The sequence below is a fragment of the Hypanus sabinus genome, chromosome 5, assembly GCF_030144855.1.
Source record: "Hypanus sabinus isolate sHypSab1 chromosome 5, sHypSab1.hap1, whole genome shotgun sequence".
Taxonomy (NCBI): Eukaryota; Metazoa; Chordata; class Chondrichthyes; order Myliobatiformes; family Dasyatidae; genus Hypanus; species Hypanus sabinus.
Genome location: NC_082710.1, coordinates 25,496,314 through 25,513,890, shown reverse-complemented (window position 1 = coordinate 25,513,890; position 17,577 = coordinate 25,496,314). Strand labels below are relative to the sequence as shown.

The window sequence follows — 17,577 nt, the reverse complement described above, 5'->3', positions numbered from 1 at the left end:
TTCCGAAATTGAAACCATATACGTAAAGTATGTTTAACTATCGGGTTGTCAATTCGTTTTGGCAATTTAGAAAGAGCAAAGGGAAGAGAAGTCCCTAAAATAGAACCCAATGCAAATCCTTGTACAGATTTAATTTCCAGGTTCACCCAATGAGGGCTAAAAGATATATCCCAATCCTTTAACCAACATTTCAAATATCGGATATTAACTGCCCAATAATAAAATCTAAAATAGGCAATGCCAATCCACCTTCCTTCCTTGCCTTCTGTAAATATATTTTACCTAACCTAGGATTTTTATTCTGCCATATATATGAGGAAATTTTTGAATCAACATTAGCAAAAAAAGATTTCAGAATAAAAATTTGTACCACTTGAAATATATATAAAAACTTGGGTAAAATAACCATCTTAATAACATTAATCCGACCTATCAGAGATAAAGATAGTGGTGACCACTTAGTAAACAAACATTTAATCTGATCGATTAAGGGTAAAAAATTAACATTAAATAAGTCCTTATAGTTTTTTGTGATTTTAATCCCTAAGTAAATAAAAGAGTCATTAACTAATTTAAAAGGTAAATTTCCATGAATTGGAACCTGTCTATTTAAAGGAAACAATTCACTCTTATTAAGATTTAATTTATACCCGGAAAAATCACTAAATTGAGCCAACAATGATAAAACTGCAGGAATGGATTTCTCAGGATCAGAAATAAATAATAATAAATCATCTGCGTATAATGATAACTTATGTATATCTGTCCCACGATTAATACCAAAAATATTCTGTGATTCTCTGATAGCAATTGCCAAGGGTTCTAAAGCAATATCAAATAATAATGGACTAAGAGAACAGCCTTGTCTAGTGTCCCGAAATAAACGAATAAAAGGGAGATCTTTGATTGTTAGTAAGCACCGAGGCTACTGGAGTATGATATATCAGTTTAATCCAGGAAATGAATGTCGGACTAAAATTAAACTTCTCCAGCACATTAAATAAGTATGGCCATTCAACTCTATCAAATGCTTTCTCAGCATCCAATGAAATAACACATTCTGAAGTGCTATGTGAAGGAGTATAAACAATATTCAATAATCTCCTAACATTGAAAAAAGAATAGCGATTTTTAATAAAACCGGTTTGATCTTCCAAAATAATTTGGGGTAATACCTTCTCCAACCTGGATGCCAGTAACTTGGAAAAGATCTTGGAATCTACATTCAATAAAGACATTGATCTATAGGATGCGCAGTCAGTAGGGTCTTTATCTTTTTTCAATATTAAAGAAAAGGAAGCTCTATAAAAAGATTGTGGCAAATTGCCCAATCTAATTGCTTCTTCAAAAACCCTGCATAACCGAGGAGAAAGAGTAGCGGAAAAACATTTAAAAAATTCTACTGTATACCCATCTGGACCTGGTGCTTTCCCAGAATTCATGGAGGAAATAACCCCTTTAATTTCTGCATCCGTAATAGGAGTTTCTAGTATTGAAATATCATCTGATGATAATTTTGGAAAATTCAATTTCCCAAGAAAATCACACATGGTGTTACGATCATGAGGGAATTCAGAATGATACAGGGAGGTATAAAAATCTTGAAATTATTTATTTATCTCATCATGGTTAACTGTCAGATCCCCATTCTGCTGATGGATCTTAGTAATTTGACGTTTAACCAAAGCATTCTTCAATTGAATCAAAGATCTAAGTAATAAACTATGTTCCATTTGAAGTTCAACCCTTTGTTTGTAAAGCTCCTTACTAGGAGTGATCGAATATTTCTTGTCAATCTCTTTAATTTTATCAACCAATAAAAGAGTTTCCTTCCTAATGCGTTTTCTCAGACCAACAGAGATAATCTGTCCACGTATATATGCTTTAAAAGTGTCCCAAAGTGTTCCGCAAGAAATATCATCCATGGAATTAGTTGAAAAGAAGAGATTGATCTGTACCTTCATAAATTTAATAAAATCCAGATCTTGCAGTAAGGTAGAATCAAATCACCATTGTCTAGCATTAGGAGCTGTATCCGTAAATTTAATAGAAAGTTTTAATGGAGCATGGTCAGAGATGGCTATAATATCATAATTACAACAATTACCAATGGAATAAAACAAGAGTCAATAAAAAATACTCAATTCTCGAGTAGGAATGATAAACATGTGAGAAAAAAGAAAACTCTTTGTCCTTAGAATGCCGAAATCTCCAAATATCAAAAACTCCATTATCAGTCAAAAAAGAGTTAATACAAGTGGCCGACTTATTGGGTAAAGTCTGAGTAGATATAGTTTTGTCCATCAAAGGGTTTAAACAACAATTAAAGCCACCACCCATTATTAACTTAAATTCATTTAGATTAGGTAGAGAAGTAAATAAGGACTTAAAAAAATCAGGACAATCCACATTTGGAGCATAAACATTAACCATAGCAACCTTTTTGTTAAAAAATAAGTCAGTAATTAATAAAAATCTACCATTCGGATCCGAAAAGATATCATGTTGGACAAATGCAATAGAGGAGTCAATAAAAATTGAAACTCCCTTTACTTTGGCATTCGAATTCGAATGATACTGTTGACCCTTTCAAATCCTAAAAAAGTGATAATTACCCTCTTTCCTCATATGAATTTCTTGTACAAAAATAATATGAGCATTAAGTCTTTGGAATACTTTGAAAATCGTTTTCTGTTTAACCAGATGGTTTAAGCCATTAGTATTCCAAGAGACAAAATTAATGGTCTGAGCCATATTTCTGAAATCAACCCTTTGGTAAATAAAGGGTTAACCAAATTATGAACTCATGCACCTGGAAGAGGAACAAAAATAAGGAGCGGACCCGGAAGTGACAACATCGCGGACATTTTTGTAGTTCAAAATCAGCCTAATGAAAAAACTGAAAAAAACTGATATAAGAAACATAAGATTTAGAAAAAGACCTCCCACCCTCCACCCAAGAGGGAAAAAAAAGACCACCTCAGCCAGGGATAGGCTGGGAAAAGGGAAAGATGAAATTAAATCTACCCCCATATCAGCAGAAGACAACTCCGTATAAAAAGGATAAAAAAAATCCACTCAAACTCTAAAGAAATTATAATCACTATACTAAAACCAACCTTCTTAATATAATTGGTAGTAAAAAAAAACAAAGAGAATATAATCACTAGTAACTTATAAATTGGGTTAAAACCCAAACAAACCAAAAAAAAATTAAACTGTGATAAGAAATGCATTATAGGAAGAAGACAAGAGAAAAAAAAAAGCGAAATAAAAAAAAGCCAGAAATATTTTAGAGAAAAAACCATCTTAGTAAAAAAAATTCACCTTTGAAGGATTAATAATAATAACCAAAGATAAGGTACAGTGGTTGAAGTAAGTAAAATAAAAAGATTAGTATGTCAAAAAAAAAACTTTAACTAGAGTATAAAATATAGAGTAAACCTACACCAATAGCCAGAAACAAAATCTGATTTTGGAAATAAAAACCATCTTGCATGATCAAAATCACTCAATTATTAGAGATGAGTGTCCGTAGCAGTAGGGAAGTTCTCCTTCAGAAAGCTTCTCGCTTCAGATGTAGAAAGGAAAATCCGACGTGGAGCATTCGGAGGCGATATTCTAAGCTTCGCAGGTTATAAGAGCGCAGGTTTTAGATTTTTCTCATAACATTCAGACATCAGAGGTTTAAAAAGAAGCCTTGCCTTCATTACTTCTGGGCTAAAATCTTCTACTAATCGAAAATTGTGATCTTGAAATTTGACCATCCCTGCACGCCGAGCTACACGAATAAGTTGCTCTTTAACATGCACATAATGAAATCGGACAATTACAACCAGTGGTTTAGCTGAAGCACTTGGTGATCGACGCATAATTCTGTGAGCACGATTGAGTAACAGAGGACTGTCTGGGAATACAGAAGGGAATGCATCCTTTAAAAGTTGAGCAAAGTACTTCGTGGGGTCCCCTTGTTCAATACCTTCTGGGAGACCAAGTATGCGTAGGTTCTGTCTTCTGGACCGATTCTCAAAGTTGACACTCTTGGCTTTAAGTGTTTCCACCTGTTTAATCATCGAAAGTAAGTTCTGCTGCAGTTTTTCAATGATCAAGTCTCGCTTTTGGGCATCCTCTTGCAGAGTTGCGATTAGAACTTGCTGCTGGTTAACTACTGAATCCGTCTTATCCATATAATCTTGAAAAGCCTTTATATCTTGTTTAAAAATTTGTCATTGTTTTTCAAATTTTTGATTTAAAACCTCCAATAACATTTCATAAGTCAATTCAGTGCCCTTAGGATCAGTCGTCTTCTTCTTCCCGTTACCGTTAGGATCCTTCCCGTATTCTCGCCCTTTAGATCTAAGAGCCATTTCTGTATTCCTTTCTTCAAAAATTCACAATAAACTCTTAAAGATAAGTCCAAGAAAATAGCAAGAATCTTTTGGTGTAGGTAAAAATAAGTTAAATAAGGGTGATCATAGGTTAAAAAAAATAAAGATTATGGAGCGAATCTGAAACAGTACTCACTCCATGAGCGTCTCCTGCTGACTCCCTCCTGAGCAAATACTGATGCAAAAACCCATTTAAGATCTCCCCTATCTCTTTTGGCTCCATGCAAGGACTAGCATTCTGATATTCTAGAGGACCAAAATTATCCCTTACAATCATTTTGCTCCCAGCATATCTGTAGAATCCCTTAGGATTCTCCTTCACCTTGTCTGCTCGAGCAACCTCATGCTTTACTGTATCCCTCCTGATTTCCTTAAGTGTTATCTTGCATTTCCACAAGCACCTAACTTGTTTCTACCTGCTGATGCTTGCAAAGCACCTTTTTTTAAAACCATGGGCTCAATATTTCTTGAAAACCAAGCTTGGCTAGACCTGTTATCTTTACCTTTTATTCTGACAGGCACATATAAGCTTCATACTCTCAAAATTTCACTTTTGAAGGTCTACCGCTTACCAAGTATACCTTCACCAGAAAACAGCTTATCCCAATCTACACTCGTCAGATCTTTTCTTCCAGTCAATAAAAGCCAATATCTCGCCTCACGTCTCGGAGAATTATTGATGGTACACTTTTCTCCAATTTAGAATCTCAGCCCATCGACCAGACCTATCTTTTTATATGAATACTTACTTTGAAACTAATGGCATTGTGATCACTAGATGCAAAATGTTCACCTACACAAATTTCTGTCACCTGCCATCTCATTCCCTCATCAAGTCAAGTATCACAGTCTCTGATTTGGACTTCTATGGACTAGGAACATAGAAAATCTATGGCACATTACAGGTCTTTTAGCCTACAATGTAATGTACTCTAGAAGCCGCCTACAATTTCCCTACTGCATAGCCTTTATTTTTCTAAGCTCTGTGTACCTATCTCACCCTATTGCATCTGCCACCACCACCTTCACTGGCAGAGGATTCCACGCACCCACCTCTGACATCCCCTTTGTACCTAACTCCAAGCACCTTAAAACTATGCTCCCTTGTGTTAGCCATTTCAGCCCTGCGAAAAAGCCATGTATTAAACTGTATAATCTTCCTAGTTCTGACCTCACTAGCACTGTTGAGGAGAATGACTTAGCAGAAAGAAGTCATATTGATCGGGTCTCTGGCACTGAGTCTGCCTCTGTGATTCAGAAGGCCGGTGGGGGGGGGGGGGGGGTGAGGGAAGAAGAGGTGAAATGTGGTGTTAGGGGATTCATTAGAGGGGAACAGAAAGGAAGTTCTGTGGAGAAGAACGAGATTCCTGGATGGTATGTTGCCTCCCAGGTGCAAGGGCTTTGGATATCTCAGATTGAGTCCTCAGCATTCTTAGGTGAGAGGGTGAACAGCCAGAGATTGTGATCCAAGTAGGTACCAATGACATAGGTAGGAAGAGTGACAAGGTTTTGTAAGGTGAGTTCAGGGAGTTAGGTATTAAATTTAAGGGCAGAACCTCCAGGGCTGTGATCTTAGGATCACACCAAAGTCTAAAAGATTTTTAGTAACAAGGCCATGTGCTGTAAGGCTATTGCGTTTTGGGTGGGGCTAAAGAGGTTTCAGTCTAAGCCCCAATTATTAAACAATAGAAAATAATTTTTGCATAGCTGTAGGCTAATGCTAAACAATACAATCTAATTGTTGAACCCAATGTTAAATAAAATCTATTAAAACAAGTAATGTTTAAAATGCTTTAAGTATTAAAACTTAAAACACTCAAAGATACTAAAGTATTTAATACATTCAAACAATACAAGGCTGATACTAAATTAACTAATATATAAGCTAGTTGCTTGCAATTATTAAAATCAACAATACACTTTGCTCAAAATATTTATGTTGAATTATCTTCTTAAGGCTTCGGTAAGTTCTGCCACCCTGGTAACTTTGCTATGCCTCAAAATTTGCATTAAAGAACATTATTAAGATTAGCTTCAAGCCACTAAACACAAGTTTGGAACTTCTGTTCCCAAGTTGCTCATAATGGTACCAGGAAATGTCAGCGATAGAAAGAACCAATTACCCATCAACTCTGGGGTGCGGCAATAGTTAATCATTCTGTGCCTAACTTTCACATCACCATTTGTCATACAAATCTACAAAATCAAGATCTACACAATAGATTTTGCAAGGATTTTGTCTGGGTCAACTCTGCCAACTCATCTTTCAATACGTATCAGATGCCACATTGTTCTAATATGTGCAGTAAAAGAAAGGATACTTCAGTGTGCTTCAAGAAGGAACCAGGCAGGCTTCCTAATAAATCTGATTCAGGTTTATTTAAATCCTCACTTACTAACACAACCCTGATGAGAAAGAAAACGTTAGGATACATACCTTGAGGTTCCGTTTCCATTCCTCTTTGTAAAGTAGTCCTCCTGTTTTATGATGCCACTTGTTGTATTAGCTGTTAGAAGAGGGAATCCACTCTGCTTTGTCCAAGGGTCAAAAATAGATTTTACTGATGCTGGTAATTTAATTGCATCTTGATTATCAACAGCCTAGTGAGCAGAAGAAGCAAAATTATTTTATTAACTAAACTGGTGACTTTTATTTTTTCCAGTTAGTAACTTTTGTGTTACACTCACAAAGATTGCATAAGAATTTTAATCTTTTCAGGTGACTATTATTATTCCTCATCCAGTTAATATAGAGGTTATCAGTTATAACATGTCACTGACCAACGGAAGGCTCAACGTAAAATAAACTCCAGCTGTCAATCACAGGCCTAGATACAAATAATGCTCATGTACGTAATTGGCAGTCCATCCACATGAATGAAAAGTAAAATTTCTGGCACATCATAAGAACAAAAGTAATTGCAAACTGTAAGCAGGAATTAATGCAAAAGCAATTAAAAAAAAGAAAAGATTATGTCTGAAACAATGTCTGAAATAAAGACATTAAATGAAGAAACATGTCTGTAGTAAAGTTCTTGAGAATGTTGAATTTTAAGTACATCCATGTGTTCCACAGGGTTTAAATTCAGAGGAAGATTGCAACGTCTTTGAACATGAACTGATCTAAAGAGTGGAATATGCTTTTGATCATGAGGAGAGCAAAATAAATAACTCCACATTGAAAAGGAAAAAGCAGCAATGGTGAGCATAATTGTGGGATTGCATCAAAAATTGACTTAAAAATGGTATTTTTCCCGATGATGCAAATGAAATCCAGTACACACAACGCTGGAGGAACTCAGCAGGGCAGACAGGATCTATGGCAAAGATACCCAGAATCTGCAGATTTTCTCATGAAAATGAATGCCAACCTTTCTTTCACATGATTTAAAATAACATAGCAATTTTTGCACTTTAAAAACCGAGTTATGTCTTTTTAACATTTGTCATTGATTACGATCAACCCCAGAGTTCAGCCTTTTAAAAAAAAAACAGAAGAAAACACTGGAAATGTACAGCAGGTGAGGCTGCATCTGTGAGAAGAGCAAATGTTTCAAATCAAAGACCGTTCACTAGAACTATATGTCAGTCATTTCCCTGGAAGACCTGAACGTTCCAAGGTAATCTGTGAAACTCAGAAATACGAGACGTACTGACAGATTCCCAAGGTTCTATTAAGTCTAGCTGTGGAGACCAGTCATTGCACTGGTGAAATTGACAATCAAATCCAGTGTTAGGTCACACCTGTCTTAGGATAATACACTCCGTCGATTTCTATGACAATTATAAGTCTTAATTATAAGGAATCAAAAAGGAAATTATGTAATTGTTTTTAAAAAATATTTTTCACTTTAGTTTAATGTTTTTAAATTGCTAATATTAGTAAAAGTTTCTCAATAATAATAACTTTTTAATAAGTTTTTTAGAAGCATACTTAATCTAAATTATTTAACTTTAGTTGTTTTCAATTGTTTCTGAATGTCAGAGACAACTGAAAACTATTAAAATAAAAAAGACGACATTTTTCATCTGGCGTGCAATTTGGATGGGAATTCACTGTCCTTACCTTTCTGGTTAAGCTTGAAGGTTGGGAGGTATTTTCAGAGTACCCCTACATAGATAGATCCAGTGAATAACATCACCATGTCTTCATATATAACAAATTTCTCATCTTTCATTTTTCTGTTATTATACCCAACCATTAGTACATAACCGTCCAACCCAAAGTAGACCAGTACACCTACTAATTATAGTTATGTAAACACAAAATACTCTGCAGATGCTGGGGTCAAAGCAACAACACACTGGAAGAACTCAGCAGGTCGGGCAGCGTCCGTGGAAACGAACAGTCAACGTTTTGGGCCGAGTCCTGATGAAGGGTCTCGGCCAGAAACGTTGACTGTTTGCTTCCACAGACGCTGCCTGACCTGCTAATTACAGTTATGTATTGTTTCCAAAACATTCTCAAATCTTACAAACTGAATTAGAATTTTCATGGCCCTCATTATCTTGCTTTCACATACATTTGGCTTCACACTAAAACTTTCTGTGCAACTGCACGTGGAATCAGAGCCAGCTTTATTATCACTGACATGGAATATGCTGTCTTGCAGCAGCGCTACAGGGCAATACATAAAAATACTATACATTACAATAATTACATATAAAAATGAATAAATAGTGCAACAGAGCACTGATGGATACTGAATCTTTCCCTTCTCTGCAGAATCTTTTGGAAATGTGAAATATTGACCTTACCATTCTGAATTATTTCCAGTGCGCACACCAAGTTTGTCCAGGTCCTGGTTTCTCACTGCACCATGACTACATCACTCTGCGACACAATCAGTAAGTCCAGGCCCGGGGTTTCACTGAATATTGGATATTCAGGCTCTTTAACTCATCTCCACATAGGGACACAGATGTCCTGCAAGCTACTCAGCTCAATCTGAGCCTGATTCAGGATGTTTAGCAACTCCATGAGCAGCAAAAGTTACAAAGACAATATGCCTCTTTCCATACCTGGACAATCTCTTCCATTACAGCACCGAACACTCCGCATACAAAGCAGCTCCAATATCCTTGTGACCCTGTTGTCTAGTGTAGCACTGATCCCTGTCCTCCTTCATGCTTCTGAGGTGTGAACTTCCTGCAGTGCGCACCTTAAGGCACCACAAAAATACCACCTATGGTGTCTCCTCAAAATCCTCCAAATTCACTGAAGGGATTGTGGAAGTGGCAGCAAGGCAAGGGTTAAAATAATGAGCTGACAGCGCAGAGCAGACACCATGAAATCTCAAGCTGAACCAAACCATTGAGAGCTGGTTTGCCCCGGCACAGCCTACTCTGAGCGTGGAAGTTCAGAGAGGCGAGAATCAAGAGGAGAAGCTGAAACGGATAGTTGTGCAGACATAATTTAGTCATCCAGGCTGAACACAGCCCTTGAAAGCCCAACTCTCACTTGTACGGTCTTTCATTCAAACTTGGGAAACAAGGTGGCCAGACAAGATACAGGTGCAAACAAAGGATTCTGGGGCAGCACTTACGAGGACAGTGATTTTACCAACTCTTCAAGTATTATTGGATTTTAACGTTAGATTTAATTGGTTATGAACACCTGAAGTATTATGGCTGGTATTCAGAAGTGCACAACGTTTCTGCTATTTCCAACTCGTCAATTCTGTGTAAAAATGGCATTTCTTTGTTCAAACTCTAGAACAGTTTGGTGCCAGGGGCCAAACCATTCTCCTTGTGCAATGTCAATGCAGTGTGAATGATGACTGAGTGTGGTTAATCAACGACGACAGGATGAATGAATCAATGCCAGAGTCTCTTCCAGTCACTGAAGCTCAAGCTATTTTTAATCAGCCACGTTGTTGCCTGACATCAGACACCAAAACCAAATACTTCATTCTGGGCTTTGTTAAGGTGGGGGGGAGGAGGGAAACAAAGACAAAGCTTCACAACGAGGAACGACAGTGCAGGCGCATGAACGTCAGCGAGTTAGACCAGCGGGAGGAATATTTTTTCTTTGGCGGTTTGATCAAGAAATGTCTGCGTAGGCGTGTGGACTTCAGTGAGTTAGAACAGCTTTATAGAGCGGGCAGCAGAGTAGAGGTAGACAGAGTAGGAGGGCTTTGGCTCAACAGCACTGTGAACTATTGACCTGCTTCAGAGTCTCTCACTCCGCACTTGGGCCATATCTGAACCATGAGGACAGTAAGGCCTCAACCACTGATGCACCATCAATAACTCACACTGAGACGTAAGGCGAGATATCGGCTTTTATTGACTGGAAGAAGGAACCAGGAGTGAGTGCCTATCATACTATGTCCTGGAGACTGGGGCCGAGCGTCAGGCCTCAGATCGCCTTTATACAGGGGCCTGTGGGAGGAGCCACAGGAGCAGTCAGCAGGGGGTGTGTCCAGACAGGCACATAGTTCACCACATCCACACAAAGATGGGCCCAGCAGAGAGCGCAACTGACCTTGGCTACGAGATTCATTGGGCAGAGTGATTCGAGGCCATATCCGAACCTGGTGACAGGGTGAGGTTCCAAAGGGTCACAGATGTTGTTCCTTTATTCAAGAAAGGGAGAAGACATAGCCCAGGAAATTACAGACCAGTGAGTCTTACCTCAGTGGTTGGTAGGTTGATGGAGAAGATCCTGCGAGGAAGGATTGATGAACATTTGGAGAGGTATAATATGATTAGGAATAGTCAGTATGGCTTTGTCAAAGGCAGGTCGTGCCTTATGAGCCTGACTGAATTTTTTGAGGATGTGACTAAACACATTGATGAAGGTAGAGCCCTAGCTGTAGTGTATATGGATTTCAGCAAGGCATTTGACAAGGTACCCCACGCAAGGTTTATTGAGAAAGAAAGGAATTGGCTTGCTCACAATAGGCAAAGAGTGGTTATAGACCAGTCATATTCTGCATGGAGGTCGGTGACCAGTGGTGTGCCTCAGGGATCTGTTCTGGGATCCCTCCTCTTCGTGATTTTTATAAATGACCTGGACGAGGAAGTGGAGTGATGGGTTAGTAAATTTGCTGATGACACTAAGGTTGGGGATGTTGTAAATAGTATGGAGGGCTGTCAGAAGTTATAACGGGACATTGATAGGATGCAGAACTGGGCTAATAAGTGGTAGATGAAGTTCAACTGAGAAAGGTGTGAGGTGGTTCATTTTGGTAGGTCAAATATGATGGTAGAATATAGTATTAATGATAAGACTTTTGGCAGTGTGAAGGATCAGGGGGATCTTGGGGTCCAACTTCATTGCTGCACAGGTTGACTCTGTGGTTAAGAAGGTATATGGTGCATTGGCCTTCACCAATCATGGGATTGAGTTTAAGAGCCAAGAGGTAATATTGCAGCTGAATAGGACCCTGTTCCGGCTCCACTTGGAGTACTGTGCTCAGTTCTGGTCACCTCACTACAGGAAGGATGTGGAAGCTATAGAAAGGGTGCAAGTCAAATCAAGTCACTTTTATTGTCATTTCGACCATAACTGCTGGTACAGTGCATAGTAAAAATGAGACAACGTTTTTCAGGACATAGTGTTACATGACAGTACAAAAAACTAGACTGAACTACGTAATAAAAAAACAACACAGAGAAAGCTACACTAGACTACAGACCTACACAAGACTCCATAAAGTACACAAAAACAGTGCAGGCATTTACAATAGATAATAAATCACCAGTAGTTGTGGGTGATCTGCTTGTCCCTGAGCGGGTCTAAATCTTCAACTTGAAGGTTCCTGTGAGGTTCTGTCCACTTCTGTCTGCGTTGCAACAAAGGCAGACATTCATGTCTCCAACGGGACCAAAACTGATTTGCAAGAGCCTGAACCTGTCTCCATTGCTTTGTGTATAAATCTTTATCTGAGAAGTCCCCAGGTGGAGGGGAAACTCCTGCCTTCTGCATAAGGAGCATTAATGGCAAGAGGATGAAGGGGCTTTCCAGGTCCGAAGACACAGGTAGGAGTGGTCGCGCATTTATAATGGCTGTGACCTCTGCCATTAGTGTGCACAGTACTTTGTGGGTCAGTCGGGTGCATTGCTGCAAAAACATTGAATCAAGAATTCTTCTGGCGATACCAATCATCCGCTCCCATGCGCCTCCCGTGTGAGAGGCGTGTGGTGTGTTGAACTCCCAGTTGCATCCCTGCTCACTGAGGTACCTTCACACCGTTTTGTCCATCCTAAGCTCCTTGGACGCTCCAACAAAGTTTGTGCCGCATTCAGACCTTAACTGTATTGCAGGGCCTCTTAGTGCAAAGAAGCACCTGAGAGCGTTAATGCAGCTGGATGTATCCAAAGATTCGATGACCTCAATGTGTACCGCTCTCGAACTCATGCAGCTGAACATGATGGCCCACCATTTGCTCTCTGTTTGTCTTCCTCTGGTGTGTCTAGTGATGACAGTCCAGGGACCAAATACATCGAGTCCTACATACGTAAAAGGAGGGCAGGCATTGAGGTGTTCTGTTGGGATGTCCGCCATACGTTGAACTTCCAGCTTCCCTCACAGTTTCCTGCAGGTTACACATTTGTGAAGTACTGAATTGATCAGTGTTTTGCCTCCCTAGATGCACAGTCCTGCTGCCCTGGTCACTCCTTCCGTCAGGTGACGGCCCTGATGCCTTACCTGTTCATGGTGATGGCGAGTGAGCAGTAAGGACACGTGGCTGTCTTTGGGCAGGATTACTGGGCTCTTTTCTGCAGCTGAAAGGTGAGAGTGTATTAACCGGCCTCCAATGCAAATGAGATTGTTCTTCAGGATCGGGCTGAGTTTCCTCAAAGGGCTGTCCTTTGGTATTGGTTTATTAGCTTGGAGGGCTGAAAACGCCCTTGCAAAGGCTGCTCTTTGAGTTGCTTTAAAGATGACATCCTTTACCTGGGCCAATTCGTCCGCAGTGTGAGGTAAGTGACATTTGTGCCATCCTTTGCATTTACTATTTCAGAATGAGTGTTTGTGGGATCTGGCCATGTGAATGAGGAACGCAAGTCCTCTCACTAAGGAATTCAAAGCGGAGAACCGCTGAAAGTGTTTGGTAGTAGGTATTGATTCTTCCAGGTAGGTGACACCAGTTTGTGTTTGTGGCCGAATTTCCGAGTCTCTTTCGGGTTCGATCAGCTCAAATGTCTCACTCTTTTGAGTTTTTTCTGCTGGTGGCTGATACAGGAATGGGGGTCCGGTGAACCAGGAAGTCTGCGCCAGACAGAACGCAGGTAAGGATCTCGATGCATGGTCTGCAGGGTTATCCTCGATACTTACATAATGCCATTGTTCAGTCTTTGATGACAGGCGGATATGCTGAACTCTATTATGAACGTACACATAGAAACATTTTGATTCATTATAAATATAACCAAGCACTACTTTGCTATCTGTGCAGAACTTGGTGTCATCCAGCTCTAGGTCTAGCTCGTCCTGGATAAGATTCGCCATTTCCACAGCCAGGACAGCTGCGCAGAGTTCAAGCCTTGGAATTGTCGGCTCGGACTGAGGAGTGAGCTTCGCCTGACCCGTTACAAATCCTACTTCAACTCGACCATCCTTCCCAACTACTTTCAAGTGAGCCACAGCACCGATGGTCTTGGTTAACGCATCCGAAAACACGCCCAATTCTGTGTGCGTTGCCTCAGTGAGTGAGGTCGCAGTGTAGCTATGTGGGATATGAAGCTGTTTTAGGTCTTGAAGTGAATCTCTCCAAGCCTCCTATTTGCTTAGCTTGTCTTCAGGTAGGGGAGTATCCCAGTCAGAGGGTTCAAAGGTAAGTTCCCTGAGAAGGGCTGTTCCCTGGATCGTAACTGGCATCAGTAGACCTGAGGAATCGAAAACACCGTTGACAGTGGAGAGAACTCCATGGCGGGTGAATGGCTTGATCACGGTCGGCATGGAGAATGTGAATGTGTCAGCTGTAATCTCCCAAAGGAGGCCCAAACTCCTTTGTGTGGGTATGGTTTCTCCATCTAGATCTAGGTCTTTGATTGCCGGAGCACAGTCATCATGTGGGAAGGCCTCCATGACTGCCTGACAGTTTGATGCGAACTTGTGCAAGCGGAGGTTTGATTCAGTGATTGAGGCTTGTGTTCATTGGAGCAGGTTGATTACTTTGTCTTTGAAGACCTTGGTGTCCATTATTTTTAAGAAGATGGTGTCTTCTGGTGATGGTGCAAGTTTATTATTATGCTCAGTTTGAGCGAAGATTGACTGTCCAAGTGTCTTCACGGTTACCTTACTACTCTTGATAAAGCCTTGTTGTGTTTCCTTGATACACATAAAGCTTGTGCAGGGTTGAAAAATTGAATAGCGGCCACTCTCAAGCACGTTGGTCTTGAGTGTGTTAACCGTCGGTTTGTATACATTGCCACGGCACACCTCTCCAATCACCACCCACCCCACGTCCAGGTGTTGGCAAAGGGGACGTCATGTGGTCCATTGACCTGCTGCCTGACCTTGTGCACCCTGAGAATGTCTCTTCCGAATAGCAGGAGTATTTCCGCTTTTGGATCCAGTTCCGGAATGTGCTTGGCAATGTGGTGGAGATATGGCTGGTGTAGCACTGCACGTGGCATCGGAATCTCGGTGCAATTATTCAGGATTTCATTGCACTCCAAGAGCGGAGGGAGACAGATGACGACTTTACCATCCAGCGACTCGAGCTGGAAGCCTTCTGCCTTCCTTCCATATGTTTCAACGCTGCCTGAGCAAGTTCTAAGGTAGTATGGGAACTGATTACTCTCTACGTTGAACAAGTCAAAGAACTCTGGTCTGACTAGTGAGTTATTGCTCTAGTCATCCAGAATTACATAGGCTTTGATGGCCTTTTCTTTGGCTCCCTTTGGGTATACCTCAGTGAGGCAGATCTTTGAGCAAGAACAACTTGACTGACCTTGACCGCAAACTTCTGTACAGCTCGAGCTGACAACAGTTGTCTTGGAGTGATCCTCTCCCTCCAAGCCGTCCTCTTGTGAGGATGAAGGAGCTTTGTCAGTTTGCGGTAACGGGCCGGGATGCATGGCCCCATCGTGATTAGTGCTGTTGCATTCCAAGCACTTTACGGGGAACGTATACTCTCTAGCTAGGTGAGAGGTAGAGGATCAGCATTTAAAACACTTTTTTCTCCTTGAGAAGGGCCATTCTCTCATCAAAGGGTTCTTTCTAAACGTTCTGCATTTTTAAGGGGGTGGGGTTTGTTGTGCAATGGACAATTCTGGCTAGGGTCATTGTTAGTTGTGGAGACTTCGGTTTTATGCACCAAGATGGGTTTGTTGATGTTAAAATTATTCAAAGTGGATTAGTGTGAATAGTACTGCTACCTTGACTCATGAAGCTAGGGTCGATTCGCTGCTTCGCCTCCTTGCACACAAACCTAGTGAAATACTTAAAGGGAGGTAATCGACCATCGTTCTCTTCCTTGTATTCTGAGCCAACAGACATCTACCTTTCCTGCAGCTCAAATGGAAATTTATTCACGATTGGTGCAATTCTGTATGAAGTATCTAGATATGACAGGCCAGTTAAATAGCTGTCTTCTTTAGTGCCTTCAATCTCCATGAGTAAGTCTCCCAGTTCTCTTAGTTTAGTGTGGTCCTTGGCTGACACCCTAGGAAAATTTTCCAGCCATTGAAATAGTGCCATTTTAATAATATCAGGGGCCGCATAGTACTCCCGAAGTCTCTCCCATGCTTTGCTTAAGGATAGCTTGGGGTTGTTGACGTACACTGAACGTATGCGTCTCACCTGTTCACAGGATTCTTTTCCCAGCCATTTTGTCATAACATCCAACTCTTGGGTTGCTGTGAGCTGGACTCTGCCTGTTGCATTGGTGAATGAGGAGTACTGGTCCTTTCTGAAGTAGATTTTACTTCATCTTGAATGTGCATTTCTTCAGCGCTTTCTAATATTTCTGCTTCTACCATGGCAGCTTTGGCTTTTTGCGTAGCGCCAGCTCTTCTAACTCTGACTCTATCCTTACCTTTGCCAACTGGTTTTCGGCTTCTCTGGCAGCCTTTTCCATTTTCAGTTTTGCTTCCTGTTTGGCGTATGACACTCGCACCTTGGCGGTTTCTGCTTTAGCTCTTGCGAGGGCAGTCTTATTTGCTGATGCCCTACTGCTCTTGGCGCTGGATGGCAACAACTTGACACTGGATCGCAATGCCATTGTACCACTTGTCGAAACACCTGGTAATGCCACCTTTTCACTGTAGTGTTCTCGTGCAGGTGTAAAAACTCTGAACTAAACACCAAGTTAAACCGTAGTCAATGAAGGCAAGATCACAGTAAGATTAACCGTTTACTGTTCACTCTTCCACATTAACATATGGTGAAAACTGTTGATAAAACAATACAGAATATATACAGTATCTGTTTCCTTCTTGGCATCACATTTACATCATAAATAGTTGTAAAAGTAAAACTACAACAAACTATATTACATTAAAGTACAACATACAGTCAGAATCTACCTACACCATCAATAACTTTAAATATACTTCAACACAAACTTTCTAGCAACACTTTCAATAGCACAAGAAAATAAACTTTATCAACCGTCATTACTTTTAACAGAATCATCATTAACATTTTTACTTCAACATATCGATTGTCATATGAACTTACGGCGTTGCTTCTATGATGTTTCTTAGTGTGTAGAAATGGAACTTTTCTCACGCTGATCCTGCACACACAAGCCCCCTCCTTCCCATTTCTCCAAACTGGTATTTACCCACAAGACACGGCGAAACCGGGTGTGACGTCATCGCATGCCACGATACAACACAGATAATGAATTTACTTTCAACAACCTTAACTTTAACTAGAAAATAATTACAAATGAATTACTAAAGCAAAAATGTAATAAAGCTAAACAAATGCCTTAAGGGCAACACATGTGGTGTATAAAGTGATGAGAGGCATTGATTGTGCGGATAGTCAAAGGCATTTTCCCACGGCTGAAATGTCTAACATGAGAGGGTACAGGTTTAAGGTGTTTGCAAGTAGGTACAGAGGAGATGTCAGGGATAAGTTTTTTTATGCAGAGAGTGGTGAGTGCATGGAATGGGCTACTGGCAATGGTGGTGGAGGTGGATACAATAGGGTCTTTTAAGAGACTCCTGGATAGGTACATGGAGCTTAGAAAAATAGAGAGCTATGGGTAGCCTTAGGTAATTT

At 40.3% G+C, this 17,577-nt stretch overlaps 1 protein-coding gene across 5 annotated transcripts in view; it reads right to left on the bottom strand.

Annotated features, from left to right (window-relative positions):
- The window catches only part of LOC132394008 (aminopeptidase Q-like), a 195,143-nt gene that overhangs the window by 92,429 nt on the left and 85,137 nt on the right, over positions 1–17,577 (bottom strand). For all 5 annotated transcript variants that reach the window (XM_059969603.1, XM_059969604.1, XM_059969606.1 and 2 more), the window contains exon 10: positions 6,826–6,989. In XM_059969603.1, coding sequence (XP_059825586.1) covers positions 6,826–6,989 — 164 coding nt within the window. The remainder of the gene's footprint in view (positions 1–6,825; positions 6,990–17,577) is intronic.